General features: G+C 66.0%; 5 protein-coding genes across 5 annotated transcripts; 3 read left to right on the top strand and 2 right to left on the bottom strand.

Annotated features, from left to right (window-relative positions):
- Positions 1–1,935: 1,935 nt before the first annotated feature.
- MLLT11 (MLLT11 transcription factor 7 cofactor) lies at positions 1,936–2,181 on the bottom strand (the record flags this gene model as incomplete). Its single annotated transcript, XM_079550981.1, has 1 exon — positions 1,936–2,181. One exon carries the CDS (start codon positions 2,179–2,181, stop codon positions 1,936–1,938), a length of 246 nt encoding a protein of 81 aa, XP_079407107.1.
- A 3,807-nt stretch (positions 2,182–5,988) lies between these two features.
- Positions 5,989–6,503, top strand: CDC42SE1 (CDC42 small effector 1; the record flags this gene model as incomplete). Its single annotated transcript, XM_079550960.1, has 3 exons — positions 5,989–6,042; positions 6,130–6,240; positions 6,432–6,503. 3 exons carry the CDS (start codon positions 5,989–5,991, stop codon positions 6,501–6,503), a joined length of 237 nt encoding a protein of 78 aa, XP_079407086.1.
- A 1,268-nt stretch (positions 6,504–7,771) lies between these two features.
- Positions 7,772–10,985, bottom strand: PRUNE1 (prune exopolyphosphatase 1; the record flags this gene model as incomplete). The annotated part of the gene is made up of 8 exons (XM_079550949.1): positions 7,772–8,296; positions 8,408–8,566; positions 8,637–8,731; positions 8,816–8,974; positions 9,051–9,235; positions 9,452–9,657; positions 9,734–9,838; positions 10,947–10,985. 8 exons carry the CDS (start codon positions 10,983–10,985, stop codon positions 7,970–7,972), a joined length of 1,275 nt encoding a protein of 424 aa, XP_079407075.1. The 3' UTR covers positions 7,772–7,969.
- A 6,527-nt stretch (positions 10,986–17,512) lies between these two features.
- MINDY1 (MINDY lysine 48 deubiquitinase 1) lies at positions 17,513–20,008 on the top strand. The gene is made up of 9 exons (XM_079550958.1): positions 17,513–17,554; positions 17,765–17,822; positions 18,146–18,210; positions 18,373–18,531; positions 18,692–18,794; positions 18,860–19,002; positions 19,318–19,488; positions 19,606–19,728; positions 19,801–20,008. The coding sequence occupies exons 1-9, from the start codon at positions 17,528–17,530 to the stop codon at positions 19,879–19,881; spliced, it is 930 nt and encodes a 309-aa protein (XP_079407084.1). The 5' UTR covers positions 17,513–17,527; the 3' UTR covers positions 19,882–20,008.
- Positions 20,009–21,776: 1,768 nt separating this feature from the next.
- Positions 21,777–24,727, top strand: CERS2 (ceramide synthase 2; the record flags this gene model as incomplete). Its single annotated transcript, XM_079550977.1, has 10 exons — positions 21,777–21,949; positions 22,525–22,642; positions 22,717–22,835; positions 22,993–23,050; positions 23,136–23,186; positions 23,360–23,452; positions 23,603–23,731; positions 23,918–24,024; positions 24,106–24,259; positions 24,593–24,727. The coding sequence occupies 10 exons, from the start codon at positions 21,777–21,779 to the stop codon at positions 24,725–24,727; spliced, it is 1,137 nt and encodes a 378-aa protein (XP_079407103.1).
- Positions 24,728–25,454: the final 727 nt, after the last annotated feature.

Below are 25,454 nucleotides of genomic sequence, written 5' to 3'. Positions count from 1 at the left end.
GCCCTCTTTCCCCCCTCACGGTGGTTCCCACCCCTTCCCGCCGCGCGCACGCAAAATGGCCGCCGCGGAAGGATACGGCGCGCAGCGACCAAAGAGTCCGCCGGGAGCGGAGGGAAGGAGATGGGGTCTGCAGCGGGCACGGGGCGGTCTGAGGGGTTCCTCCTCTTTCTTTCTCCTCTTTCTTTCCTACCACAGGGCGGGAGAAAGGTGCCGAGAAGCCAAGGGGCCCAGCGGGGATTATTTTCTCGAGCGGAAGGATCTCAGTCTACCTCACGCAGAGGGAGCGATGAGTCCTCATAGTTCCGGCAGAGGCGTTTGGCGCCAACTATAAAAGGGCGGCGGCGGCCGCAGTTCTGTGAGGGTTGGGCTGTCCTCGGTGGGTGCGGCGTGTGCTTGGGGGAGCGGGGTTCAGTAATGTGCGATTTTTGTCTGTAGTGGTTTTTGTGGGTTTTTTGGTTTTTTTTTTTTTTTTTTTTTTAAACTCGTATGTTTTACTGCTGGCTCCAGCACTGCTTCAGTGCGTTCCTGATCTCTGTGCCCTGTGTTCTCTGCTCCCATCCCTCCTTCCCTCCTCTGCTTTGTCCTGTCAGTTCTCTGCACCTCCAGGCAAAGTGAGGCGCTGTTTATTCATTTTTAACCCGCAGTGATGATTTACAGTTGAAGTGGGTGCGGTGTCTGAGCTCTGGAGGTGATCTGGGGGGGGGGAGGTGTTATGGGGTGGAATGCATTGATGGGAAGGAACCCATAGAGCAGAACCTAAAGGCTGCGGGAGCTGGGTGACCCACCGGGTTACAGATCGTGTCCTGAGCCCCAGAGAGCGGCGTGGGGCCGGAGATGGCAGCCTTCTTCCTTCCCATTAAAGGAGGCGTTATGTGGAGCTGAGCAGCGCAGCACCCAGCCCTGCAATCCTGGCACTGAGGATAGGAAAGGAGCAGCACTCATAGGAGGACATTCAGCCTTTATTGGCAGGTGCGGAAGGCGGCACAGGGAAGCAGCAGTGCCAGACTGCCGGCACAGCGGCTGTGTGCAGTGTGGGGCTGTGGCAGAAACCAGGACAAACCTGACACAGAGTTCTGTGGGGGCAGGGGGCGGGTGAACACAGCGGGTGGGGGACGAAAGGCATCGGGTTGTGGAGGAAAATGGGGCGGCGGCTCTACTTTGAACCCGTTTTTCTCTCTTTCAGGCAGGAATGGGACACAGCTGTGTTGACGGGATGCTGGTCCTCCAGTGGCAGCTGTCTGCAGATGGACGGGCTGTGCCTGCTGCCAGCAGTGGAGGTGATGCTCCTCGCGGATGGCTGGGCAGCCCCACGTGGGTTACGGGCTCAGATTGGCACCCACTTTTCCAGCCCGTGTTTTGGAGTTGGGATTTTCCACCTCTGCCAGCAGTGGGTCGTTGTCAGAGGTGCGGCTCTCACTGGGGAGCTGTGCCCAGCTCTGGTGCCTTCCCAGCACTCTGACTGCCGCCAGCCGCCTGCCCCTCTTTTTTTAGGTCACTTTTGGGATGTTTTGCATCACGGCTTTACTACGGCTTCCCATGGCACTGCATCCAACCCCAAACACACCCACAATGACAGAGCTGCTATTTGCTCTCCCAGAAAACAATCTTGGGGGGGGAAAAAAAATAAAACACCACAACCAAAGCACATAAAAATCCGAAGCGATTGGAGCTTTGGTTCCTTTTTCTGATTTCAGCACAGCGCTGAGGAGCGAAGCAGACGGGTTCCATCCCAAGGACAGCCTGGCTCCGCTCGCCCTGCCGCGTTCCCAGGAGGGATGGAGGAGGTGAGGCGGTGCCGCAGGGCTGGGCTGAGCACAGGCTTCCTTAGCAACGCCCAGGGGTTTAAAATAAAGCAAAACCAAACACCCGACACCACACAGAACCAACGAAACCGAACCCTGGCATGCCTGGCAACGGGGAGCAGGGAGGAGGGCGTCAGATGAGGTCGAATTCGAAGGAGCTGAGGCTGGCGATGGGCGCCCTCCAGAAGTTGAAGCTGCTGAAGGGCAGCAGGCTGTCCTCCTCCGCACGGCCGGGCTCCTGGGCCGCCTCGGGCACTTTGCCGTGGGGCGCATAGAGGGACCCCAGGCCCAGCCCCTCCAGCTCCGCCAGCTCCAGCCGTGGGATGGGCATCCTCCAGTAGATGAAGGAGTCGTACTGACTGCTGATGGTGTCCAGCATGGTGGGGCTGCCGGGGAGGGGAGGGGTGACCTGGGGTGGCGGTGCTGCCAGTGGGTGAATCCCAGCCTGAAATGCGGCTGAGGAAGGGGGCAGCCCCCCCCCAGCCCACAGGGCTTCCTGACAGCTGGGGATGGGGAAAGGGGGTTGGGGAAGGAGAAAAAGGGGGCCAAGGAAAAGGGGGAGCAGGAAAGTAGGGGGGCGATGGAGGGGGAAGGAATAAAGGGAATCCGTGGGGGGAAGTACAGCACTGTGTGCTCTGTGGGTGAGGGCAGGAGCCGGGTCCCAGGTGAGCCCCTCCCCAGCAAAAGGCTCTCGCCCCATTTCTGCCCCGATTCCCTCCGTTTGTGTGGCTGAGCCCCCCCGAAGCCGTTACAGCACCCGCAGCGTGCTGCTCCTCCTGCGTGCCCCTGTTTCACGCCCTGAATCCAAGGAGATGACAGAGATGCTGCTCTGAGCCCGGCCCTGGGGGGGACCGACGGCTAAATTTGGGCTCCCCCGTGGATGGGGAGGGCGATGAAAGGCTGCCGTGTGAGCGCAGCTCCGGGGGCGGGGGGGGGAGCACAGCCCGGCAGCGCTGAGCTCAGAGCGGAGCGGATTAAAAATAATCGGGACCAAAACGCAAGAACCCCCCCCCCCCAAGACCCTAAAGGTGCCCCCGGCCCAAACCGTAACGCAAATCATTGGGAAAAGGTGAGCGATGTGCAGAGCGATGTGCCGTCACCCCAAAAACCCGCACCCCGTGCCCCCCCCCACCAGGGCCGTACCTGCGGGGGGCTGCGGGTCGCTGCTCCTCTTTGTGCCTCCGCGATGCGGCGTCGCTTTTGTCTGTTGGCGCAGCCGGGTCTGCAATGCAGCCCCTCGCAGCGCCCGACGTGGGGGGGTGGGAAGGGGGGGCGTGGGCAGATGAGTCAGCAGAGCCCCCACCCGTGGGGCGGACAGATGGGATGCGGGGGGGTGGAGGGACGGAGGGGCGGAGGCGGCCCTTCGGGGGGCATCGCCCCAATCGCGGCCTCCGGCAGCGGCTCTCCCTGCGGACGGGGCTGCTGTGGGGAGGTGGGGAGGGGGCCGGGCTGCCCGTGTCCCCAAAAAGGCTTCGCGGCGCTTCTGATCGTGGAGCAGCTGACAGATTTCGGCTTTGTTTTATTTTTGGTGCAGAAATTGACGTTGAGGTGGAAAGCAGCGCCAGGAGGCGAGCGGCACGGCAGGGCGGGGGGCTGCTTCAGCCGGAGCGAAGCCCCCCGCCCCAGTGAGGCCCCCAGCTCTGCGGCACCCCAAGCCCCGCACAGCCCCCATCCTCACCAACGGCCCCAAACGGCTCCACTGAGCTCTGCTGGGTGACCCCAGCTTTGCTGAACCCCCCCCAATCTCTCTGGGCTCCCCATCCTTAACAGCCCCCTTGAGGCCCCCAGCCCAGCTCTGCTCAGCCCCCCCCAGCTTTGCTGGATCCCCAAATCCTCCCAACCCCCCCGGGATCCCTCAGCCCTCCCTGCACCCCGAACCCTCAGGGACCCCACAACCCTAAGACCCCCCTCGGCCTCACCGGCTGCCCCCCAGTCCTTAGCAGCCCCCCAAGACCCCCATCCCCCCTCTGAGCCCCCCCAGCTCAGAAGGAATCTTTCCAACCCCATCGCCCCCCCCCCCCCGCTGATCCCCAGGACCCCCAGCCTTGCACTGCAGGATCCCCCAACCCCCTGCAACCCCCCCCAAGACCCCCCATTCCTATCGCCACCCCCGGCCCTGCAAAGCGTTCAGCCCCCCAAATCCTTACAGAGCCCCCCCACTCCCTTCCCTGCCGAGCCCCCAAATCCCCCCAACACCCCCTGCACCCCCAGCCCCCTCCATCCCCCATCCCTCACCCCACGACCCCGCACCCCGCTCCGCGATCCCCCCCTTCCTCCCTCCCCCCCCCGCCTCCCGGCCTGCAATGCTCGCTCTGTCCGGGGTTGGAGCTGCGTTCCGCTCCGGGCCGCGCCGCGCCGGGAGGAGGCGGAGGAGGCGGAGGGGGAGCGGGGCGACCCGGAGCTGCGGGGCCGCGGCGGAGCGCAGCCAGGTGGGCGGGGGGCGGCGGGCGGGGGGCGCCGCGGAGGGAGCGGGAGGGGGGAGCGGGGCCGAAACCGACGTGGAGAGGAGGTGGAAAGGGGGGGGAGGGGGAGGGAGAGGCCTGGCGGAAGAAGGCCTTAAAAACAGCCCGTAACGAAACCCCCCCCGAGAGCGGTGCGGGTGGGCGCCGTGCGGTGGGACCCCCGCGGGCAAGGGGGGGGGGGATCGAGCCGCCCCCCCCCGGAGCGAAGCCCCTCATAGTGGGCCCCTATAGGGCCGCCCCACGGCGAGAGGGCCGCGCTGGGCCGGGCGCGGAGGCTCGCTCCCGATCGAATCCCTCAACGCGGGGGTCCTTCCCGCAGCCCCCCCCCGCCCCCGCTGATGGGGGGGGCGCCCCCTCGTCCCACCCCGGTTGGAGTTTGGGGGTGGGGGGGGATCCCTCGGCGCTGGGGGTCGGCGGTGCTCCTCACGTTACGCCTCATGGCGGGGATCCGGCCCCCCCCCCCGCCGACCCCAACGCGACCCCTCCGAGCTGGGGGGACCCCCTGGGCACCCCCTCGTTGGAGTAGAGGGAGGGGACAGGGGACAGCGCAGGGCGGCCCCCGTGTCACCCCTTCGTCCTGGGGGTCCCGATCCGGTGTTCCCCCCCCCCCCCCCCCCCCCATCAGACCCCCCCGTCCTCTCTGAGCGTGGGGGAGGGGGGTGAGGGGGGCTGAGGGGTCGGCACCTTTATTGGGGTTTTGGGGTCTGGAGCCCGTGGGAGGCCCCGCTCAGTTCCCCCCCCCCCCGGTGACGCAGAGCGGCCGAGCGGTGCTTTCCCAACCGGGAAGTCATTTTGTGAGTGCCGGGCTGGGTCTGCCCGAAGGCATTTCCCCTTCCCCCCTCCCCCCCAGTGACATTGGCGACTTTTCCCCTGCCTCACAGCCCCCAAAGCTTTGCACGCGGAAGCTGAGGCCGGGCGCAGCTCATTGCACGGTTGGGCCCAGGAGACTGGGAGCTCTGTGAGCTCACCCCGAGGCCCCCCAACCAGGGAACTGGGGGGAGACCTGAAGGCCTGGGGGTCCGGGCGTCCCGCTGTTTGTTTGGGGAGGGGGCTCCTGGCGGCTGCGCCCCCCACCCCAAGGGCACGAGGTGGTGGTTGTGCTCCGCTGGACTTCGGACCAACTCCGCACTGCTGCCGGGCCGCCTCAGAGCAGAGCCGTGCCCCCCCAGCCCCTCCAACCCACCCCCCTCCCCCCCTGCTCCGGGGCTGTTTGTTGCGCTCCTGTTTGTTTCTTCCCCCGCCCCATTTGCTCTCTGAGCCGAAGCGGAAGAGCTCAACCTCCGGTCCCTTTTCGGAAATTATTTATAGCTCCTTGCTGGGGGGGCTGCGATTCACTGCCGTGCCCCCGTCCCATGGCAGCGTCCCCCCGCGTCCCGCACCGGGGGCAGAGGGCTCCGGGTCGCCCCCACTGCGTGCCGTGGGTCAACGCTCAGTGCACTGAGGGTCAGGTTGGGGCTGTCGGGATGCCGGCTGCCCCCTCCCCCCCCCTTCCCAAGCGCCGTGCCTCAGTTTCCCCGCAGCGCCTCTCTGGGGTGCGGAGCCCCTCCACAGCCCGACCCCACTGCGCCCCATTGAGCTGCAGTGCCACTCGGGGACAAATCCTTCTCCATGTCCCCCCCTCAGGTGCCTCCCCCCCCCGTCCCCATGGAGTGAGAGCACACGGGGGTCTCTGCAGCAGCGCAGCCCCCGCCCCGCCGGGAGGAAAGCTGGAAGGCACCGCAAATATGAGCGACTTCTGGCACAAGCTGGGCTGCTGCGTCGTGGAGAAACCACAGCCTGTGAGTAGCTGCAGCGCTTTGGGGGGGGCAGGATGGTGCTGGGGGGTCCTGGGCGCAGGGGGGCTGACGGCCTTCATCCCCACGCAGAAGAAGAGGAGGAGACGGATCGACCGCTCCATGATCGGCGAGCCCATGAACTTCGTGCACCTGACGCACATCGGCTCCGGAGACATGGCTGCGGGCGAGGGGCTGCCCATGGTACGGCTGGGGGCCGGGGGCTCCACGCGAGGCTGCCGCAATCCCACCCTGCGCAGCGGCTCCTTCCGCCTGCTGCCCTTCTGGGGGCTGCAGCCCTCGGGCGGCGCGGCGGCGTTTCCTCCTCGGTGCCGGGCGCCCCAGGTTGGTGAAGCCGTCGCCGCGGTGGTGAAACGTTTCTCCTCTCCCTGCAGACGGGCGCAGTGCAGGAGATGAGGTCCAAAGGCGGACGGGAGCGGCAGTGGAGCAGCTCCCGCGTGTTGTAGCATCGTGAGTACAAAGCCGGGCGGGAGCGGGGCAGCCCCGAGCGCCCGCTGTCACCGTCCGAGGCACGCTGCTAATTAAGGCATCTAACGAGCCGCCGCTCGGGCAGTTTTGTAACCTGCCGTCTCTCCAACTTTGCAGGTTCTTGGCTCTTTCAGCCCGAACTTGAACTGCCTGATCCCCACACCGGAGGAAAAGCCAACCTGGAGCGCTCGATTCCCGCGGTAACTCATGCAGGCGGAGCCCCACGGCCGTCCCAGCAGCTCTGGGTCACCCCCCGCAGGTCCCCCCTTCCGCCGATGAAGGGGGCAGCAGAGCAGCGCAGCCCGCACCGGGAGACGCCGCGCACGGCCACGATGTGCCAAATCCTCCGCCTTCTCCCTTTCCCCACACTCCAGCCGGCACTGCTGTCTCCCACGGGCTCCTCCCGGCGCTGCCCCCCACGCCTCGGTTTCCCCGTCGGACGGCAGCGGGGCGGGCTGCGCTGCAGGGGCCGAGCGGGGGAGGCGCTGCGGAGCCTCGGAGCCCCGGCATCGGGCGCCCTGCAGCTCCAGCGCTGCCACCGAGCCGCACTTCCTCCAGCCTTCAGCCGGCATCGCCGCCAGCGAGCCTCCGCCTTCCTTCTTTTGTAGGAGATTTTTTGGTTTTTTTAAAGCTCAAAATCCCCCACTTGGCCTCTCCTGCTACCGCCAGGCTTTCATCGGCACCGGCTGCTCCCCCAGGAAGGAGGGACTCTCAGGTTCCCAATTCAGGCGCACGTGTACATAGTTCAAATCGCGCCGGGGCTGAACAGGAACGAGATGAACGAGAGGCCGGAGCCACGCGGGCAGCCGAGCTCCCCTTCCCTCCCCTGTGCTCCTGGTGCTCCCGGGCTGCTCAGCCCCACGGTGAGCACGGATGCTTGAGTCAGTTTTTATCCCCCTGGAAAACCCACTGGAAAAACAACAAAACCCCACCTTTGAAATAAAATCTTGTGCTAGGCAGAGATGGGGCCCGCGGGCTGCCCAGGGACGGGGGGACGGGGGGCTGGATGTGGGGGTTCGGCTCCGTCACACCCCCAACCCAGCCCAGGAGGGGGGGGCGCCCGCGGGGCCGTGCAGCACAACCTGCGGGGTTGTGGGGCAGCACTGGGGATTAATGAAGAAAAATCGACAGCCAGCAGTGGGGGGAAGAGGCAAATTTAGTACTGAAATGGCAGCTAACGGCCTCCAGGCAGCCGCGTGCCCAGCTGCGGCACTTCAGTCCCCAACGGCCAGGAGGGGAAGAATTCCTTAACAGCCCCGGTGCCTTCGTGGGCCGTGTGCTGCCCGGCTCCTTGCGGCCCCACAGCACCAACCCCGGTGGGAAGGGGGGGCACTGGGGCGGTCGGCAGTGAGGAGGGGGCTGCGGCAGCCAGCCGGGCTCAGAGGAAGCAGCGGCTCCGTGCTGGGGACGGGACCCCACAGCACCCCAGCGCCACCTCGGCCCCTCACTTGTCGCAGTCGGGGGGCGGCTGCTCGGCGGCCATGCGGCTGACCCGCTCCAGCACAGCCTGGGGGCAGACGGGGGGCACAGCCTGTGCCAGCGGGCTCTCTTCCACCAGGCTGTTCATCGGGGTGGGTGGGGGGGCCACCTCCTCCTCCATCCCTGCCGCGGTGCCCGGCGTCCCCCCCAGAGCGGCCCGCAGGATGGGCAGCACCTTCTTCCTGGAGGCCAGCGTGTTGCCCTGCGTGTAGGCGCTGATGCAGGGCCAGGGGCTGGGCAGGGCCTGCAGCTGCAGCGCCGGGGTTGTGGCCTCCTCCAGCGCACGGCACACCTGGGGGGGACAGAAGGCAGCCTCTTTGTGCAGCTCTGACACCCCCGGCCCTGAACCGGGGGGCTTCTAAGGACGAAACGCCCTGCTCCGCACACCCTCGTGCCGGCTCACCGTGCTCCGCAGGGCCTCGTGCCGGCTGTACACCGCCAGCTGCCGCTTAGGCTCATAGCACTCGTTAAAGGAAACCGTCATGGCCACCAGCACGGAGTAGCCACGAGCCTGGCAGAACGCTTCCAGGTCCTGCAGCAAACCGGGGCGGCGCAGGAAGAGCTGGAGGAGGAGGGCAGAGGTCGGTGTCACACATCACAGCGCCGGGCCTCAGCCTCTCGCTGAGCCTCACCTCTATGTCCATGTAGATGCCGCTGGCGGCGAGGACTTGTTCATCACCGGAGACGGTCTTGAGGTCCTTCCGCAGCATCTGCTCTGTCGTCAGCCCTGGGAAGAGAGAGGAGCTGAGTGCAAGCACCACAGACACAGCACAGCGCCCGGCACGGCGCCGCCGAGCCCCCAGCACCAGACCTGAGACGTTGAACTTGGCCGCCTGCAGAGCTCCGTAGATGCTGTCGTGCGGCGGCAGCTCCGGGAAGCGCGACTCGAGCAGGGAGACGCAGCGCACGTCGCGGGGCGTCACTTTGCCGGCCGCGGGGCTCAGGTTCACGCTGTCCAGCAGGATGGTGCCTGCGGGGACCGGGGCTGTCGGCACACGGGAGCAGAGCCCCACGCCGGGGGAGCAGAGCTCGACCGGCAGCCTCACCGTGCAGCAGCGCGGCCGTGGTCCGGTCCAGCACGCCCGGGGGGCCCTGGGCGATCCGTTCCGTCACCAGCGTGGCGCAGGAGCCCACCAGCTCCACCGTGAGCTGGCAGCTGGGTGCCCACTCCCGCTCCAGTGGCCGGTGGTCCAGCACGTCCACCACGGCCTCCTCCAGGGCTGCGTCGGCGCTGGCGGGTGAGATGGGGACGGTGAGAGCCCTGGCACAGCCCCGGCGCGCCCCTGCCATGCACCACTGTCAGCAGAGACCCCTCTGCTCCTCTCCTCCTGCCTTAAAAATACCCCGGAAGGGCAAAGGTTTTACCCACCCTGGGCTAAAATCTGATTGCTTCACGACGGGGAGGAAGAAGCGGCGTGGCGCAGCCGCATCCCATCCCGGTGCTCACCTGGGCAGGACGTGGTGATCCACCAAGGTCAGTGAGAGCAGCCCGGCGCTGTGCAGCCCCGCCAGGTCGATCTCATCGCGGAAGATGAGCGAGGAGTCCGGAATGCTGTGCTCCCGCAGCAGGAACGTCGTCTCCGTGCGGAGGGCGAAGTCGGCGCGTGGGATGTTCAGCACCGGGATGAAGGCGGCTCTGGGTGGCACGGAGGTCTGCATGGGGGGATCAGCACCCGGCACGGCGTCCCCTCAGCCCCCCAGTTGCCCAGCAGCACGCAGGCAGCCTCACCTTTGCCAGGAAATAGGCCAGCGCCAGGGCAGACACGGTGGAGTCCAGGTCGCAGGCCTCGTTGCCCATCACCACGTGCACCTCCTGGCGACGCTGGATGTGCTCCTGCCAAAGAGTGAGACGTCAGCCCCGTTGGGACGCATCTGCCCCCAAAAGCCCCCAAAGAACGCAGCTGGGGGCGCGCGGAGCCATTTGTGGCCTCACACAGCAGCACCCCCAGGAGCAGCTCGCAGGGAACGGGCAAACCAAGTGGGAAACCCAGGCAGGGCTGCTCTGCGGCTTGAAAGCCTCACGTTAACAGCACACGAGTGAGAAACTGGGAGAGGAAAAACCCAAGCAGGTCACACAGCACTGCAGCAGTGGAAATTGAGATCCTCCCCCACCCAGGGATGCGGCACCCGTGGGAGATGGAGGACCCACTGTGGACTCTTATTAGTTTAACCTCAGACCAAAGTGAGTTTTCTGGATGTGGTGAAAAGCAAGCGAAACTTTCAGCCCTAGCTGCTGCCCCAGTTCACCCAGCCAGCAGACACTGTCAATGTGGGGCTCTGACCCCCGAAATGCCCCTTTCAGCCCAGGCAGCAGCAGGAACCCCACTGTCACCCCACAGATCCTCTGTCCCAAATCCCTCCCCTCAGCACAGCACACAACGCTGCAGGGTGACGCCCTGCCTGCAGATTTTTCCCCAGTGACAAATACTTCACAGCATAACCCAGATTCCCTTATGTATTCCACCAAAGAAGTAAACAGCCGCGGGCCGAGCCCGGCGTCTGTGCCATTCACTGCAGGTCCCCCACCTCTGCCAAAAGCCCCAAGGAAGGGGAGGACGTGGGGAGGGGGTCCCCCCAGCCACCTGTGTGCTATGGCTCCAGGGCCGGGGTGGAGGAGCTCCACGGAGGGGTGCAGGCGTGCAGGGCACAGCACTGTCACCTCCAGCCGTGGGGTGGGGGGGAATATGGGCTCCTGCAGAGGTAATGGGGGTCGCACCCCCCCATTTGCGTGCTGCTCGTCCCCCTGCACCCCACACAGTGCAGTCTGTGGGATTTGCCCGCCCCCGTCCCCACAAGTCCCACTTTCCACACCCTCCGCATCCCTGCGGTGTTCCCGTCCCCAAACCCAAACCCCCTCTACGCCCACCCCCACGTATCCCCTTCTACCCGCTGTCCTGCGTCCCCCCGCGTCTCCCAACCCCGCAGCTCCCTCCCGGCCATACCTGCAGGGCCGCCCGCCGCCCCTCCAAGAACCGCTCCATGACGGCGGCGACCACCGCCCGGCCCAGGCCCCCAATCCGCGCCACGGCCCGGCACGGCCTTGAGGGCGGGGCGTTGGCACCGCGCGGGCTGTCGGGAGAGGCGGAGCGGCCCCGGGCACGGGGGACACCCGGAGCTCCGCAGGCCGGCTGCTGGGAGGGTTGGGCCCAGGCCCGAGGTGTAGGCCGCAGGCATAGGCCCGGCCCATAGGCCTCAGGTTAGGCCGCAAGCGCTGCCCGTGTAGGCCGCAGTTGTAGGCCCGGCCCGTAAGCCGCTCTCCGCCAGCCTTCCCCCGCCTTAAGGCGAACCGGCGGCCGGGGGAGGGCGGCTCCGGGCCCGGCCCCGCCGTGTGGTTGTTTATCTGCCGCTTTCTCCTCCCCCCGCCCTTCCTCCTCCGCCCTAAGTCCGCCCTCCCGGCGTAGGCCTGGCGGCGTGCGGGCCGCGCCTCTGCGCTGAAGGGAAGGAGGAGGAAAAAGGGGGAAAAAGGAGGAAAAACGGCGGCGACGGCGGCAGCGCAGCGAGGTGAGGGCGGGGGGAACCGGGGGGCGCGGGTGGCACAGCGGGCGGTTCTGTGTGCTGGGAGGAAACCCGGCAGCCACCGGGGGCTCAAACGGTGATGCGAAATATCGGCGGACGCAATTAATGACAGCAGTAATTAGAGATGGTTCGCGATGGGGGGGAGCGGCGAGCATCGCCCCGCCCTTCAGCACTGAGCTCCAAACGCGGCGCGTTGCGGGGGTCGGGATCCGAACTCGGAACGTGGCGCTTCCATCCCCGCTCCTCCCCGCCCGCCGTTCGCGGCCCGCTGCCGAAGACGCGTCCGCATTTCCCGACAGCCCTGCCTGCTGCGGGCCGATCCCGTGTGGCACGGCCGGATTTTGGGGGAAAGGTGAGCGCCGCGCTCCCAGCCCACGCCCGGCTCCTCCGGGAGGCGTTGTGAAGCCGGGAGGCTCCTCGGCTCCTTTTATCCGCGCTCGGAGAGCCCTTCCTCTCCCCACGCCGTGCCCGCGGTGGGCAGGCGGAGCTCCTTGCGCGGCCGGGCTGCTGGCTGCGCCCCTTCCCCACCGGCAAATCTCGGGCGCTGCTCTGTGCAGGAAATCCTAAAAGATTTGGAAATCCTGAAGGATTTCCTGTTTGAAAGCCGGCCCAACCAGCGGGTCCGGTCTGGGGCTTCCTGCTGGCGCCTGTTTGCAGCAGCTTTGGAAAAGCACCCGTGAGAGGAGCTCGAGCCGTGGAGCCCACGACCAGGTGAGGCAGCGCTGCAGGCTTTCAGACCTGTTTGTCCTGCTGCCCTGAGCTCCCTGCGGGGCCGTCCCAGCTGGGGCTGTGCTGTGGGCTCACCGGGGAGTGCGGGCATTGCATTTCCCAGCAGGGAGGTTTGTTCCTCTGCAGCACCAGCAGCACACATTTATTCTCACCTCCCCGCTGTGGCTGCAGGACGCCGTGGTTTTGCGCAGAAAGGAGCGGGGCAGCAGCGCAGGACGACTTCATGGCCTCCGTCCAGCGGAGCGCTTCAGCGCTGCTTCGCTTCGCTCCTTTGAGAGCGCTCTGCTGCTGCTTGGCTGTTTGAGTGCTTTGCTTCCCTGGCTCCAGGCCTGAATTCCTCTTTGTTTTGCTGTGCTGTGGGATGAGCAATTCACAGCGTTGTTTTTCTGCTTCCTACCTCTGAAGCGTAACGCTGGGCTGCGGTTCCCATCCCGGCAGTGGGGAATGGCGAGCTTTACCTTCACAGCTCTGAGCTTTCAGTTTGCCTTTGAGCACTGCGCACCCATTTGCTTCCCTTGTGGGTCTTCCTTTCCAAGAGCGCTGCACTCCTTGGGCTCCTGGGGGGCAAAGGGGACGGGCTCATTATAAAGCTGCCGGGTCGCGGTGCGTTTATTGCCATAACGCCCAGGGAAGGCGGGGTCTGACTGCGCTGCCGCCCTCTCCCCGCAGAGCTTTTCCCAGTTCTGCAGCTGGTTTGGTTTAAAGCTGCCAGGACCCTCTGAACCTGCAGAGCCCTTCAGCCCAAGGGTGGGTTTGCGGGGTCGGCGCCTTCGTGGCGTGTGCCGGAGCTCCTGGGCCACTGCTGGGGGGGAAGGGCTGCTGTCAGAGCTGAGCGGTGCCAGGAGGGCGAGCCGGGGACGGGCTGACGCGGGAGGGTGACTCAGAGCCACGCCGAGGGAAGGGCTGCGAGCCGCGGCGTCCTGCTGTCTGCCCGCCCGCTTTGGAAGTGAATTGGGCGCAGTGAGACGGCGCAGGGACGGGGCGGGGAGCGGCTGCTCGGCTTCGCCTGGGAAAGGAGCCCCTTCTGGCAGCGGAGCTCACAGCCGAGCGTTTGGGTTTCGGTGCGTTTTGGAGGATTTTGCCTCATCTTTGGCTGCGTTTTGACTTCGGGATCCCCGGTGGGCGGGGAAGGCGCGGAGCCGGCACCGAAGCGGCGCAACGCTCTCCAAAACTGCCCCGCTTCTTCCCTTGGAAGTTTCCCGTTCAGCCGCGCCCGGATGGGAGCCGAGCGCACAGGGGGTGCCGCGTGGGGGTCCCTGACCGCTGCTGCTGTGGGGGGCGGCGGGGCCGTGAGGAAGCCCTGAGCGCTTGCACTGCGCTCCGCGTCCTCCCTGCGCGGGGCGGCTGCGCTCCTGAACGGCGGAGCCCCGCGGGGCCGCACGCAGCGCTGCGCTGCCGCTGCTCGGTTTTGCACTTTGCCTGCTGTGTGATCCCTGCTCGCGCGGTGCAGCGCCTGGTCCTGGTGAGATGGGAACGCGCTGATTGGTTTAATAAAGGTCGCCGTGCGGGATCCAGTTAGCCATCGTTGGTCCCCGTATCCCTTCCGTGTTCTGCAGGAGTGTGACCAAGCACAGAGCTCCTGCAGCTGTGGCTTAACGAATCCATCCGGGCTCGCAGCCGTAAGAGGCCCCTCATCGTCGGGCCAACGTTCCTCCGTGCCCCAACACCTCGCAGTTTCTCCACATCTCCCCTTTTGTTATTATTTAAAGGGGCCGTAGGAATTGGGGGCCCACACAGCGGGATTCCTTTTCCCCCAAAGAGTGCAGGCGTGCTGCACGTAATCATGCCTTGCTTGCATAGTAAGCAGCAAGGTATGCAAATGAGAAGACAAAACCACAATTAACAGCACAATGCCATATTTAAGCAGGCCTGCAGCCATCCATCCAGACCCAAGCTTCCAGGGGTTCCACGCCTTGCCCGATCAAAAAGCAGCCGGGGCAACCGAGTCCCCGTGGTTTCTGTGCCTTTGGCCACATGGTGAGATTCCGCATCCTGCTCCATCTGGGGCTGCTGGACCGAACAGCAGCAATCATTCCACGAAGTAACAACGCGCTGCCAGGCGCCCCCAAGTGTTTTCATCCCATCCATCATAGGAACCCATCATACAAACACGCTGCCATGTACTGACCTGACAGATGCAATTCTTGTGGTGCAGCCTTGAGATATTCCAGAGATTCTCTATCAAACACCTCTGTTCCAAGGCTGAATTGTAGTTAGGTAGCTCGGCAATGCCAGCCAAACAATTGAATCTCCCAGCTCCACCGTTGAGATGTTGGCCCAGGCCATTCCGTGCCTTTCCCCATAATACAAGCGGGGCAGTACAAGATTTTGGCAGCATCACTCCTATAAAAGCAGCTTCGGTTGCCCCTTTCCATCTCTGTCCCGGATCAGAGCCGTCCAGGTCGGGTGGAAATAAATCCGGCTCCTGCTCTGGATCGGAGGACTCTTCTTTTCCCTCCTCAACCACCAAATGCTGACCTGGCCAACGCCGCTTTCCTAAATCCTTTCCCTCAGCCTTCAGTTCTCCCCTGTTGCACCCTTTCCTTTCTGAAGCCCTTCACCTTTTCCTCCCTTCTTCCCTGCTTCCAAAAAACACGTCAGCAGTGTTCAGCTTCCTCCCCCACCGATTCTGTGCCACATCCAACACCTCACCACCCTCAGCATCGCGCCGCCCGCCGAGGCTGCCTGTCTCTCCGAGGCCGTCCTTCCTGCAGGTGACGCTCCTCGCTCTGCAGACACGCCGCCCTCCTTTTCCCCCCGGACCGCGACACCAACACCGACGAGCTGCTCTTCCAGACGGCTCAGCCCAGGCAGCACGGCTTTGGACGCGGCGCGGTGTCGCTGCCGAACGGTCTGAGAGTCCTTAGGATCGAGATCCTGATCCTCGACAACAGGTCCTTTTGTTCCCGCGGCAAGGCGCGCAGTCACGAAGCGTCGCTGACTCCTCATCCAACGAACGGGGGGAGGCAGCAGAGGAGGGATGTGGGATGAGGACAAATCGACATCCATCTTATCCTCTGCTGGGTGCACACCGCTGCATCTGGAGGCTCAGGGAGCACCAGGAGGGACAAGAGCCTCGCTCCTGTGACCTATCGAATCAGGGCAGGCCAGCAGGGGCCTCGCCGCCGTCAGAGCTCCTTGCACGCCTCCTCGACAGCAGCATCACCTTAACATCAACAGTGCCAACAGCCGCGCTCCTTATTGGTAGCGGGCTCCGAAAGCTCCTGTCTGATCCCCACCGTCGCTCGTCACTCAGGTCAGCAGCTCCCACGGGTCGCCCCCGCGCTGGGCGAAACGGAGCAGCGCGGCCGGCTGCAGCCGCTGGAGAGTAAGCGCGATCCGCGCGGAGAGGAGAGCGAACGGGGAACGGCTGCGCGCTGCGGGCCGCCAGCCTTTGGCCCGCGCTGCCGCACCAGCGAGGAGCCGGGCTCGCTGCCCGCCGGCCGCCCCGAGCCACGTGGAGGCGCCGCTCGGCGCTGCGCTGCTGCCGGCGCTCGGTTGCGCGGATCCCCTGCGCCGTGAGCCCTGGCCGCAGCGCCCGGTCCTGGCGAGATGAGTAGCGCTCATTGGTTCAACGGAGGTCGCCGTATTTGGGCTTGTTGGCCCTCATTGGTCCCCGAATCCCTTCCGTGTTGCGCGAGTGTGACTGAGCACGGAGCTTGCGCCGAGGCGGCTTAACGGATTCGTTCGGGCTCGCGGCCGTGCGGCCCCTCGTCGTCCGGCCAGCGCTCCCTTGAGCCCCGACGGCTCCCCACAGCAGGCGGCGCCTGTTTGCTCTGCATCGATCCACCGCTGCCCTCCCTGCTGCCCCGCCGGGTTGGAAACAGTCGCACTGCCAAAGCGCCCAACTCGGCGCTGGGCAGGGAGGGGAAGGAGGAGGATTAAGGCGTAATGGGATCTGCTGGTGACTCAGCCCGGGTGCGAGCCTCAGCAGAGCCGTGCGGCCCCGTGGGGAGAGGCGGCAGTGTGGAAAATGGGGACGGGTGGGGGGGGGCGGCCGGAGCTCTGCGTGGAGCCTCGCTGAGACCCAGCGCAGCTCGGGGCTGCGGCTCTGGGCGATGCTGCACCTCTGGGCTCGGGGAGGCGGCAGAGCTGCGCCGTTGGTGGCGCCGCTTCATCCAACTGGTTTCCTTCCTGGTCTCTGTGCAGGACGGGCTGTGGGAGGAACACCAGCATGGGCAGAGCTGCAGGTGGGGAGATCCGAACTGCGCGGAGCGGCCGTGTCGTGTTTGCGTAACTCCAGGCTTTGGCTGCGGTGATCATCCGGCGGGGACAGCGGCGGATAAACGCCTTCAAGGACACCTTCGTCCTCTGCCCCGTGGCTCTGGCTGGGCTGCCAGCAGGATAAGGGTGCGGGTGGCTTCAGCCCTCAGCTCGGCTCTGGCGGCTCTCGCAGCCGTCGCTCCTTGCTGCTGGGGGCACAGGGAGCACAACCTGCTGAGCTGCCGGCGGCTGGGACGCGGATGCAAACACAGAGGCAGAGCTGGGGCAGCGCTGCCTGGCATCCACAGCGAGCGGCCGAGCGGAGCGGGAGGAGCTTGTGAGGACACCCAGCGCCCAGCGCTGCCCTCCAGCAGCGCCTGCGGGCCGGCAGCCCCTGGAGGGGCCTTTCAGCTCTGCTGTGCAGTTTGGTGCCTCAGGTCGGCGCTCCTTTGGATTGTTTTGAAGCGACAGGCAGTGCCTGGCGGGGGAGTCGGGCTCCACATGTGCTTTTTTGTGGAGTATCCAGACTTTGCATCCTAAGAAAGCGGAGGTTGGGACCGCAGCAGGGCGGAACTGAGTGCTCTGTTGGGAGCATCCACCCCATCAGAGGATCCTCGGGACCACACTGCGCTGCTGTCAGATGCTCTGAGCTGCCGGGATGGAGCTGCAGTCTGAGCTGGGGGCGATGCTCAGCACCACGGGGGACGATGCCCAATGCCCAAAGAGCCCTGAGCCCTGCCAGCCGCCACGGGACGCGGGGGGGTCCGAACAAGAGGGGGAACTTCCATCTGCCAGCGGGCACAGCCCGGCACTGCGGGAGGAGGTGCCCCATCCCAGCACCACAGAGGAGCCCGGTGAGCAGCAGGAGAGCGGAAGCCGAGGTGCCCAGGAGGAGCTGCCCACCCCCAGGGAGGGCGATGCATCCCCACAGGCAGCGGCTGAGCCCCCCAGCGCCCGCTCCCCCAGCCGTGAGCCTGAGCCGGATTTCTACTGTGTGAAGTGGATCACGTGGAAGGGAGAACGGACGCCCATCATCACCCAGAGTGAGAACGGGCCCTGCCCGCTGCTGGCCATCATGAACATCCTCTTCTTGCAGTGGAAGGTGAGCAGCGGGGGGCCATGGGGTCGGACACATTTGCTCCACGGAACCCCGATAGGGACTTCTGGGGGGGGCGGCTGGGGGCTGTGAGGTGACACGGTGGGAAGGAAAAGGAGGGCGAAGGCGTCTCAGCCTGCCGCCTCATCCAGCTTGGTCTGTGCTGCCGGCACTGGGGGGCTCTTCTGACCATCCCCCCCATCAATGTGCTTCCAGGTGAAGCTGCCCCCGCAGAAGGAGGTGGTGACATCGGAAGAGCTGATGGCACATCTGGGTGAGTGGAGGGGGGGCAGTGCTGTCACTCTGGGTTTGGGGGCTGGGTGTGAGGCAGTGGCCCATCTGCCACCCGTTGGTCCATTGCAGTGCTGCCCGTGGGGTCCGTCCTCCCGCCAGGCTCCCTGTGCACAGCTTCTGAGGGATATTGCCTCTGGGTGCAGAGGAGGAGGGGGACGTGGGGCCCAGACCCTTTCTTCTGGGGGGCTTTGGTTGGGGAGAGGAGCAACAGACGGGGGAGGGATTCCCAAGGTGGGGCTGAGCTGCGCTGGGCTCCGTGCGCCGCTGGGAGCCCCGCAGTGACCGTTCTGCACTGCATCCAAGGGGACTGCATCCTGTCCATCAAACCCCAGGAGAAGTCGGAGGGGCTGCAGCTGAACTTCCAGCAGGTGGGCAGCGCGGCGGGACGGGGGCCGCCCCCCCATTTCCCTGCTGTGCACGGCGCGAGGGCCGCGGGGTGCCTCACGTCTCCCAGCTCTGAGCGCGGCCGTTGCGCGGCGCTGGGCCGTGGGCTCCTCCTGAGCAGGACCTGGTGCCGCTCCCCCCCCCAGAACGTCAATGACACCATGATGGTGCTGCCCAAGCTCTCCACGGGTCTGGATGTGAACGTTCGCTTCACGGGCGTCTCCGACTTCGAGTACACGCCAGAGTGCATCGTCTTCGACCTCCTCAACGTCCCGCTGTACCACGGCTGGCTGGTGGACCCACAGGTGGGCGCCGGGGCTGGGCTCTCTCCAGGGCACCGCTGGCCCCGAGAGACGCCACAGTGGGGCTGAGCCCCCTGGGTCGGGGCAGGACGTGGCAGCCGCCCCCCCTGGGTGCGATTTCTCCCATCCTCACCATTTCCCGCACATCCCCCCCCCGTTTCAGAGCCCCGAGGCGGTGCGAGCCGTGGGCAAACTGAGCTACAACCAACTGGTGGAGAAGATCATCACCTGCAAACACTCCGGCGACCCCAACCTGGTGACTGAAGGTGGGAGCCGTGCTGGGGGGCTCAGCGCCGCCCCGGCCCCGCTCTCACATCCCCCCCACCCGCAGGGCTGATTGCTGAGCAGTTCCTGGAGTCCACAGCCTCCCAGCTCACGTACCACGGGCTGTGCGAGCTGACGGCCGCCGTGAAGGAGGAGGAGCTGAGCGTCTTCTTCCGCAACAACCACTTCAGCACTATGATAAAGCACAAGGTGCGCTGTGACCCGGTGCTGATCCCTGCCCTGCTGCCCTGCAGGGACAGTCCCTGGGCAGCGCAGCCCGGGCACAGCCCTCCAGGGCTGAACACAGATGCAGGGTGACTTTATATGGGGATGGGACCAGGGAGGGAGGTTTAAGCTGAAAGAGGAGAGGTTGGGAAGGGATTCCTCGCTTGTGGGAGCAGCGTGGCCCCATAGATGGAGCAGCACAGCCTGAGTCGCCGGGGGCAGCCAGCATGCAGAAGGGGAGGGGGCTGTAAGTCCCCCCCCGTGGTTCTGAGTCTCTCCGTCCCCCTCCCCTGTCCACAGGGCCACCTGTACTTGCTGGTGACGGACCAGGGCTTCCTGCAGGAGGAGCGCGTGGTGTGGGAGAGCCTTCACAACGTGGATGGCGACAGCTGCTTCTGTGACACGCAGTTCCACCTCAGCCATGCTCTGGGCAAAGAGGCAGCCGCGCCAGAGCAGAGCCAGCTGGACCAGGTGAGGGCTCACAAGGGGGCGGGAGCCCCCCCGCGGGGTGGGTGCCCCTGCACCGTGCCCACCGCTCTCTGTGCTTCCCTCCGTGCCCAGGACTACATGATGGCCCTTTCCCTGCAGCAGCAGCAGGGCCAGGGCCCCTCGGTGCTCAGCGACCTGGAGCTGGCACGGCAGCTGCAGCAGGAGGAGTACCAGCAGCAGCAGCAGCAGCAGCAGCAGCGGCCCCCCCCGGCCCCCCCGCAGGTATCAGGGTCCCCTCTTTGTGCTCCTCTGCTCCGTCCTCCCCCCGTCCCCATCCCTGCTGTCTGTCTGTAGGGCCGAGCGCAGCAGGGCGGCCGCCCGACACCGGAGCGGAGGCAGCGGCACAAACAGAACTCGGACTGCACCCTCCTGTAGCCAACCCCCCCCCCGGGCCCCCCCGTCCTGCAGGGACCCTCTGCAGATCCTGGGGACGATGTGGTGTGAGATGTGGGGGTGGGGGGTCTCTCCTTGCACACTGCTGGGACCCGTCCCTGTTTTTCCAGTGGCCTTAACATGGGGGTGAGGAACCCGTGGGAGCAGGGTTCCCCCCCTGTCCCCCCCCACTGTGGACCCTCAGGAGTGGGGGGGCCGCGTGGGGGGGGAGATGTGTGCCCCCTCCCACAGCATCGCCTTAGCCAATAAAGGACTTTGCCCATTGCAGTGGGTGCTGTTGGGGATGGAGGGGTGGTGTGGGGTCTGGGGTCTGCTGTAAGGGCTGGAGGGAGGGATGGGGTGGGTGAGGGCTGTGTTGGGGTCAGGGGGGACGTTGGGGGGAGCACAGGAGCGGCTGTAGGAGGGTAGGAGCCCTGGGTACGGACAGAGGAGGGGGTGGGGGTGACATGGGGGATGCAGGGGTGGCTGTAGGGGCTGTTTGAGGGGGGGTATTGGGTGCAGAAGCGTCCAAACAGCTGCGGGGGGAGGAGCGGGGTGTCCACAGGGATGTATAGAGGGGAGCGGGGGGGCCGTGGGACCACAGAGGCTGCGAGAGGGGGCGCGTGGGGGGCTGTAGGGACGTGGGGGTCACGGGGGGGTGAGGCGCTGCGTGGGGTGGGCGGGGTGCCCATAGCGGCGCTGCGAGGAGGGCTGGCGGGGAAGGCAGGGGCCGCGCCCGCACCGCACGGCACCGCACCGCACCGCACCCCGCTACGGGCCGCCCACAGGGCGCGCGCTCCCGGGGCCACGCGTGACCCCCGCGCTCCCCTCCCGTGAAGCCCCGCCCCTTCCCGGCATCGCCCGCGGCGACGATTCTCTCGCGGGCCGGCGGCCACGCCCACCCCGCCCCCAGACCACGCCCACTCCCCCAGGAAAAAACCGGCACGCGCCAGGCCACGCCCACCCCCGCAAAAGCCCCGCCCCCCGCCCCGGGTCCGCCCGGCGGCGGCGTTGGCGGTGACGTCACTGCCGCCCTCTGCGGGGCGCGGGGGGGGCGGCGGCGGCGGCGGCGGCGGCGCTGAGGCGGCGGGCGGCGGAGTGAGTGGGGCGGGGGGGCGGGGGGCGGGAGCGGCGCGGTCTCGCGGTCCGGCCGCCATTTTGGCAGCCCCTTCATCCCCCCCCGCCCCGGGCTCGGAGCTCCGGAAGGCCGCGGTAGGCCCGGGGTGGGACCGGGGCGGCCCCGCGGGGGGGGGAGGGGGAGCGGGGAGCGCTTTGGGGCCGCAACGGCGAACGGGAACCGAGGGGTTGGGCGGCTCGGTTCGGTGCCCAAAGGAAACCCGGAGGGCGGCCGTGAGCGCCGCCCGCCCCGCTGCGCCCTGCGGGGAGCCCCGCCGCTTTGTGCCCCGAAGGAAAGGCCGCGATGGGCCGCGGGGATCCGGGAACGGAACGGGCGGGTTAATGATCGCACAGCGCCGGTCAAAGTCCGCGCCGGACCGGAGCGATCCGCGGGGATCTGCCGTGACCCCAAAGTGGGGGTTTGGGAGCATTGGGGCCCACTGGGGCCCTTTGGAAGCATTGGTGCCCTTTGGAGGCATTGGGGCCGTTTGGGGGCATCGGTGCCCTTTGGAGGCATTGAGGCCCATTGGGGCACTGGGGACATTGGGGCCGTTTGGAAGCGTTTGGGCCCGCTGGGGCTTTGGGGGCATTGGGGCCCTATGGGGACTTTGGGGTCATTGGGGAGCTTTGGGGGTGCTGAGGCCCATTGGGGCCTTTTGGGGTCACTGGGGCTCATTCCCATTCTGGGTGCCGCTTCTCCTTGGTGGCCCCACGGGCTCTTTGGCTCCGTGGTTCTGTGCCCCTTGGGGGGGTTTTCACCCCTCACCCCCCCGTCCTGCAGGATGTTCCGGACGCTGTGCAGTTATTTCTGGTGGGAGCGGCTCTGGCTGCCTGCAAACCTCACCTGGGCCGATTTGGAGGACCGCGATGGGCGCGTTTACGCCAAAGCCTCCGACCTCTACATCACCATCCCCATGGCCTTCCTCTTCCTCATCGTGCGGCACCTCTTTGAGACGTGAGTGACCACTGAGGGACCTCCACCGCCATCCCAAACCTCCACCCCCATCCCAAACCTCCACCCCACACCCCCGGCTCAGCCCCATTCCACTCTGGGAGCTGTCGCCCATAGGTGGGCATTCAGGCTGTGCCATCTCGGAGGTCTTCTCCAAGCTCTTGGTTCTGTGGCTCCGCACCCCTCAGGCTCAGCTCTGTGTCTCGGTGGCGGCTCGGGTTGGTGGTCCCACCCCTGGGGGTCTCTGCCCGCCCGCAGCCCCCACTGCGGCGCTGGAGATGCTGTGTCTCCCCCCACACACAGCTGTGGCTTTGTGCATCCCCCGCATCTGAGCTGCAGTTTGTTGGGCAAACAATGGGGCACAGCCTGAGGTTGGGAACAAACCGGGCTTTGTTGGGAACGGGGGAGAAGGAGCCGCTCTGCATCGCCATGCGGGGCCACGGCGCTGACACCCAACCTGGGGCCATTTGGAGGGAGGGGGGCAGCCCAGCCCCATAGCGCTCACCCTGCGACCCTGGGTGCTTTGGGGGGCGTCAGCCCGCAGTCACGGGGCTGGGGGTCCGTCTGTCCACCTGCAGGTACGTGGCCACCCCACTGGCCGGGCTGCTGGGTGTGAAGGAACGCGTCCGGCTGAGAGCCGCCCCAAACGCAGTGCTGGAGAAGTTCTACGCCGCCACCTCCAAGCAGCCCAAACAGGTGAGGAGGGACCCCGAGGGGGTGGCGGGGAGGGGGGGCAACACGGCGCTGACGTCCCCGCCGTCCCCCCCCAGGCTGATGTGGAGATGCTGTCGAGGAAGAGCGGCTGCTCCGTGCGCCAGGTGGAGCGTTGGTTCCGCCGCCGCCGCAACCAGGACCGGCCCAGCCTGCTCAAGAAGTTCCGGGAGGCGAGGTGAGCGCGGCCTGGGTCCCATCCGGCTGCATTGGAGGTGGAGGCGCCCCGGGTGGTGCAGCCCCCCTTGGGAGGGTGCGATCCGGGAGGTGGGGGTCCGTCCTCGTCCCTCCCCCCCCAGCTGCGCCCCTGAGCACGGTCTGCTTCCTTTTTCCAGTTGGCGATTCACGTTTTACCTTCTTGCTTTCATTGCTGGCATGGCTGTCATAGTGGATGTGAGTAGCGCCCCCCACCGCCGTGCCTGGTGTCCCCCCGCCCCCCATTAATGCCTCTCTCTGTCTCTCTCTCCCCGTCCCACAGAAGCCGTGGTTCTACGACCTCCGGGAGGTGTGGAAGGGGTACCCCATCCAGGTGAGCCCCCCCGCCCCGTTCCCACCCTGTGGGGCTGCCCCCCATCAGATCCCCACGCTTCTGGGGGGTCCCCTCCATGCCCAGGGTGGTCCCTCGGTCAATCGATTGATGCCTGTGGCGGGCGGGGGGGGACGATGGAATCCCTGAGCCCCCAACGCGTCCTTGGCTTGCAGAGCATCCTGCCCTCCCAGTACTGGTACTACATGATCGAACTCTCCTTCTATTGGTCGCTGCTCTTCAGCATCGCTTCTGATGTCAAGCGCAAGGTGGGACCCCCTGACCCCCACCCCCCACCCCTCCTTGGGGTTCTGGGTCACTTTTGGGGCACAGGAGGGGTTGGGATGAGGGGAGCAGCAGGAATGGGGGAGATTGGGGCCGGGGTGACCCACCCCCCACCGCCCCTGTGCCGCACACAGGACTTCAAGGAGCAAATCATCCACCACGTGGCCACCATCATCCTCATCAGCTTCTCCTGGTTTGCCAACTACGTCCGTGCCGGGACGCTCATCATGGCCCTGCACGACTCCTCTGATTACCTGCTGGAGGTACGGCCCCCCCCTGCCCCCCACCCACTCTGGGTTCTTTTAAACTTTATTAATATATTTTAACCTTTAAAAAAGAAAAAAAAAAAACAAACCAAGAACAAAACCAAAAACAAAACGACACATTTTGGCTCTGTGCTGTGGGGAGGGCTCTGCCCTCCCCCCTCACCCCCACCCCCCCTCCCACAGTCAGCCAAGATGTTCAACTACGCCAACTGGAGGAACACCTGCAACAACATCTTCATCGTCTTCGCTGCCGTCTTCATCGTCACCCGTTTGGTCATCCTGCCCTTCTGGTGAGCGGGGGGCTGAGCCTGGGGGGGGGGACAGGACGCCCATGGGGGGGGTTCTGTAACGGAGCCCCTTCCCCTGCCCAGGATCATGCACTGCACCGTGGTTTACCCCCTGGAGCTCTACCCGGCCTTCTTTGGCTACTACTTCTTCAACGCCATGATGGGGGTGCTGCAGCTGCTGCACGTCTTCTGGGCCTTCCTCATCATCCGCATGGCACACAAGTTCATAACTGGAAAGGTAACGGGGGGGGAAAAGGGGGGGGGGTCACAGCCCCCATCTTGGGGGTGTTCATAGCCCTGGTTTGGGAGGGGGGATGTCGGCCTCATTCAGTTTGGGGTGAAGGGGGGGGGGGGTGCAGGACCACCGCCCTGGGATGAGGTGGGGGCTGCAGATCGGAGCGCAGAGTTGGACGCTGGGCTGCAGTGAAGCTCAAAGTGCTGCAGTGACTCGGGGGGGGGGGGGGGGGGGGGGGCCAGAAAGAAAAGGGCAGCGGTGGGGATGGGAGAAGCTGAAGCCTGGCAGAAAACAGCAGCACCGAGTGACGGCGGCCCCCAATTCCCCCCCCTGCAGGTGGTGGAGGACGAGAGGAGCGACCGCGAGGAGACGGACAACTCTGAGGAGGAGGAGGAGGCGATGAAGAACGGCCCCCTGTCCAACGGGCATCCCCCCCCCCTCCTGAACAACAACCACCGCAAGAACGACTGAGCGCCTCCCCCCACGGCCGGGGGTCACGCAGTGCCAGGGGTCCCCACCCCCTCCATCCTCCCCCCTCCCTGCTCCGGCAGAGCGAATCGGGGCCCCGCAGAGCCCCTCTGCCCCCCTCAGCCCCCTCTGGGACCGCAGCTCTGGGGAGGGGGGGTGGGAAGCAGCACGGCTGCTCCTCCACCTCACGGCTCCTCTTTGCCTTTCACCCACTGCCTTAACGGGGTCAGAGGCGGCTCCTGCCCTCGGCGCCCCAAACCCCCTCCCCATGTCCCCCCCCATTGATGCCAGTGCTGTGGGAGGAGGGTGGGGGGGGGGGAGGTGACCCCCAAAGCCGAATGGATGAAGTCGTGCTGAGGTTTGGGCCAACGGAGCTGTGGGTCAGCGCTGCTGCATCCTCCTCCCTCCAGTCCTGTGTCAGTGGGGCTCAGCTGTGCCCCCCCGGAGCCCCTGTGGGCCAGAGGGGGCCAACGAGCAGCGATTCTGTTTCTATTTATTGGGGGGGGGAGAGGGGCAGAGGGGGCTCTGCCTCCTGCAATGAAGGGGGAGCTGGGGGGCGGGGGGGGAAGGACCATTAACCGCCATCAGACCAAAATGTGTCGTTTTGTTTTTGGTTTTGTTCTTGGTTTTTTTTTTTTTTCTTTTTTAAAGGTTAAAATATATTAATAAAGTTTAAAAGAAAATAAACAACCAACTCCTGCTGCTGAGCTGCAGTGATACATAAATAATG

This window comes from Tetrao urogallus, assembly GCF_951394365.1.
Source record: "Tetrao urogallus genome assembly, contig: SUPER_28_unloc_2, whole genome shotgun sequence".
Classification (NCBI taxonomy): domain Eukaryota; kingdom Metazoa; phylum Chordata; class Aves; order Galliformes; family Phasianidae; genus Tetrao; species Tetrao urogallus.
The sequence above is the reverse complement of the archived record's forward strand: the minus strand, read 5'-3'. Positions and strand labels throughout refer to the sequence as shown.